This window comes from Macrobrachium nipponense, chromosome 46 (assembly GCF_015104395.2).
Source record: "Macrobrachium nipponense isolate FS-2020 chromosome 46, ASM1510439v2, whole genome shotgun sequence".
In the NCBI taxonomy this organism is placed as follows: Eukaryota; Metazoa; Arthropoda; class Malacostraca; order Decapoda; family Palaemonidae; genus Macrobrachium; species Macrobrachium nipponense.
This window is the reverse complement of record NC_061106.1, coordinates 3567996-3571794: the sequence shown is the minus strand read 5'-3', so window position 1 is coordinate 3571794 and position 3799 is coordinate 3567996. Positions and strand designations below refer to the sequence as shown.

The window sequence follows — 3799 nt, the reverse complement described above, 5'->3', positions numbered from 1 at the left end:
TCTCCGGTTTATTAAGCTTTCTTGATATCTCTCCAACAGGAACTTGCACCGAATGCAGTGCAATATTTCTCTCGCTCATCGAGGGATGTTTCTTAGACCGATAAATGACACATTGACATTAGATTCCCGTGCACATAACATCAAAAGCAATGGAGTGAGGTCGCCTGGTTCACACTGTTAAGATATCGTTTTTTTTTTCTTTTTGTTTTTAAATTTGATAGCATTTTGTGAGATTCCAATGTTTTCTGTAAAATTTAACAAATGGAATAGTTCAACTACCTTAATATTGAAGTGACAATTTAAGGACTATGTTTATGCGATACTACTAGTGATAGGTGTCTCCTATCTATTTGGTAATGTATATCTATGGTTGTGATATGACGTTTTTTATCACTTCGTTTCGTTCACGTCAATTTTGCTATATGGGAAATAGTTTTACACAATAACATAAAATAATGTTCTAAAGATATCAGTGACTGTTTTTAACGTCATTACACATGATTTCTTCCATCTTTGAAAAGAAAAATGGATAAATAAGGCATGAATCGTGCGTCAGGCAGGTGAACGAAAAATTATGAAACTCTGCCACGAGTTTTTTGGCCGACAGTACATACATATAGAGAATTTGTATAAAGCAATTTGAACAACTTACAGCAAGGTCCAAGTAGTTTGTCGTGATCTTTGTGATGTGCTTCTGTACTGACGAAAGGAGCGGGGTGACTGGCAAATTCCCTTATTACTGTCAGGATCAACAGGCTACTAAGCTTATGATTTTATCCTCATTACTGTGACTCCCTTAATCTTCCATACACGAAGAAACGACACCGCCTCCAAAAAAAAAAAAAAGCCAAATCTACCAAACTACCAAGGAGGTTGAATAGAGGGTGCCAAACTTCCACCTTTTTCCTAGAAAAGTTTGAACGGGTTAAGAAAATATGGCAGCAGTGCTAATCGACTGCGAGTCTCAACCTTCCGTTAGCCAGACGTACTATAGCAACACTGGTGCTGTAAAAAAAATTGAGATTTAGAGATTTTTATTTCAAGTGAGAAGATGAGGCTTTTTTTTTGTTTTGTTAGAGTACGTCTTGGGAAGCCTGTTTCTATTGTGATATCTAAATATATATCCCGATTTCCCTTTTTTATCGTGAACAACCTCGTGACATCAAACCGTTTTATAGAGATAAGAAGAAAAAGAAGAAGAAAACGAATACTCTGATCATGATATGTATTGTCAGTCAACTACCGGGGAACGAGGTGAAAACGATCATAATGACGAGGCGGAGTCAGTGAGAAAAGATGAAGGAGAGGAGGAGGAGCCGAAGGAAGAAGCGTGGGGAAGCGAAGGGAAGAATGGATGGATGGCATCGGGGTGGAGGGAGTGGGCAGCCAGTGGACGAATATTGGTCCAAGTAACTTTGGGAAGTCAGTGTTCCTTCAACCGTTGTGGCGTAACGGTGCTGTTGTCAGGTTCGAGTTCGTTCTTCGTCCGTTTACTCTTGTTTCACCTGCTCTGTGTTTTGTAACAATACTCATTTCTTTTCTGTAAACAATGCAGATGACTTAAAAAGCTATATATTTAATTTACAATATTGTCTTACTTCCTTGTGTGGCTTGGTGTGATAATGTTAGTTTAATTTACTTCAAATATAGAGAAGTTTGGAGTTTTAAAAATCTGCTCAGTTTTTGTCTACGAAAAGTAATATTGACTTCACGTGTTATTGTGACAGAGAATTGTGTGCTCTTAAGGAAGACAGATGAAATGTTGAAGAAGAAAATTTTACTCCACGTCATCGTGTAAGAAGACTGTCATGAATTTTGGTTTCTAATGGCACCCAGACTGCTCATCATGGTAAGTACTGATAGTGATGTTCTACCCCTGTTGAAATCTCTTCGAAGCGGTACCATTTCTCATTGAACATTTAGTCAGTCTGCACCTTCTAGCTTCTTGTCTCACGGAGGTTCAATATTCATCATAAGTAAATTAAAGAATAACCTTTATAATGTAACAGAAACGGTAGGCCTAGTCTGCGATGATCTCTCTCTCTCTCTCTCTCTCTCTCTCTCTCTCTCTCTCTCTCTCTCTCTATATATATATATATATATATATACGTATATATATATATATATATATATATATATATATATATATTATACACCTCCTTTCAACTAGGTTTTAAAGAAAATATGTAAATATCGTGTAGCTGGGGTGTAATGGTTAATTAGGCCTAGTGGTCTTTTAATGCATAGACCTATTGTCGGGCACTTCATAATGTGACTTAAAATCTTTGGAAGCATAATAAATATAGTATGATTATTTCTCCGTCTTAGTAGATCGCTGTTCAATATAACGGATAGATGTATCCTGGCACCTTGATTTTCCAGACAAGAATAATTTTCGGCACCATGTCAAGTTTAGCGAAACCACTATTTTTCAAGACAGTAGTATTAAATCACTTATATATATATATATATATATATATATATATATATATATATATCTATATATATTATATATATTATATATATACATATACATATATATAATACGTAAATATATAAGTATATAAATCAAAGTGGTATAATATTGTCTTGAAAAATAGTGGATTAGCAAATCTTGACATAAGTGTTCGCTTAGTCTCCGTTTTGTTTTTTCGCATCGGTGACAGTTGCCATGTAGAAATCAATCACTTGGTTAGACTTTCTGGAATAATCTCGTTGAGATCAAGGAACCTTCGCAATCACCTAATCAGAATGGAGGTCATTTGTTAGGCCAATGAGTGCTCTAGCCTTTCAGAACATAATTACCTGTATTTTACCTTAAGAAGGTGTTGCAATGTCACAATTGACCAGCGCAAAAGGATTTTTTTTTTTTCTGTAAGATATTAGGCAGGCTTCTTGGCACCTTTAACTAGACTTGTTTTTGGTTAAGTTAAAAGTGTCCACTATATTATCTTTCAAATCATGTTTTTTTTTTTTTTATTTTAATTTTTTTTAGATACGGTATCTTTAGTTGTCACCATGGTAGATTCACATCAACCGTGCATCTGATTTTAGGCTAGTCCTTTACGACGTTCCTGATTGGCTGTTGATAAGCAAAACACAGGACTGGAAATTCTGTCTCGAGAGAGAGTTCACATAGGCAGGATGTATGTTTCACGTTTCCTGAGGGATAGGTCTTTCAAAAGTATCCCTCAGTAGAGGTGGAACGTACATCTTGCTTTTGTGAACTCTCGAGAGAGACTGAGTTTCCAGCCTTGTGATTGGCTTATCAACAGCCAATCAGGAGCGTCGTAAGGGACTGGCTTAGACATCAGACGCACGGTTGATGTGAATCTACTATACCCTGATTGTTTCGCATGATCAATTTTTACTTGTACAAATATCAATTTGCTACTTTATTCGTGCGTTTTGGCTTGTTGCACAATAAAGTACACACACGCGCGTGCTCGAGCACACACATTATATATATATATATATTATATATATATATATATATGTGTGTGTGTGTGTGTGTGTGTGTGTAATCTATATATATATATATCTATATATATCTATACACACACACACACACACACACAATATATATATATATATATATATATATATATATATATATAATATAATATACACATATATACATATATATATATATATATATATATATATATATTATATATATATATATATATATATATATATATATATATATATATATATATATATATATCGCGTGTGTATGTATTTCTGGTTGCCAGCAGGTGCCACTTTTAATGGAGTTGCCGGCAAGTATTTTTGGTTT

The 3799-nt window shown here is 34.7% G+C and overlaps 1 protein-coding gene across 1 annotated transcript in view; it reads left to right on the top strand.

The window, feature by feature from the left end:
• The first annotated feature begins 1446 nt into the window (after positions 1–1446).
• Positions 1447–3799, top strand: part of LOC135214728 (uncharacterized) — a 768750-nt gene continuing 766397 nt past the window's right edge. The window contains exon 1 of the mRNA XM_064249066.1: positions 1447–1849. Within this exon, the coding sequence (XP_064105136.1) occupies positions 1826–1849 (24 nt within the window). The 5' untranslated portion in view covers positions 1447–1825. The remainder of the gene's footprint in view (positions 1850–3799) is intronic.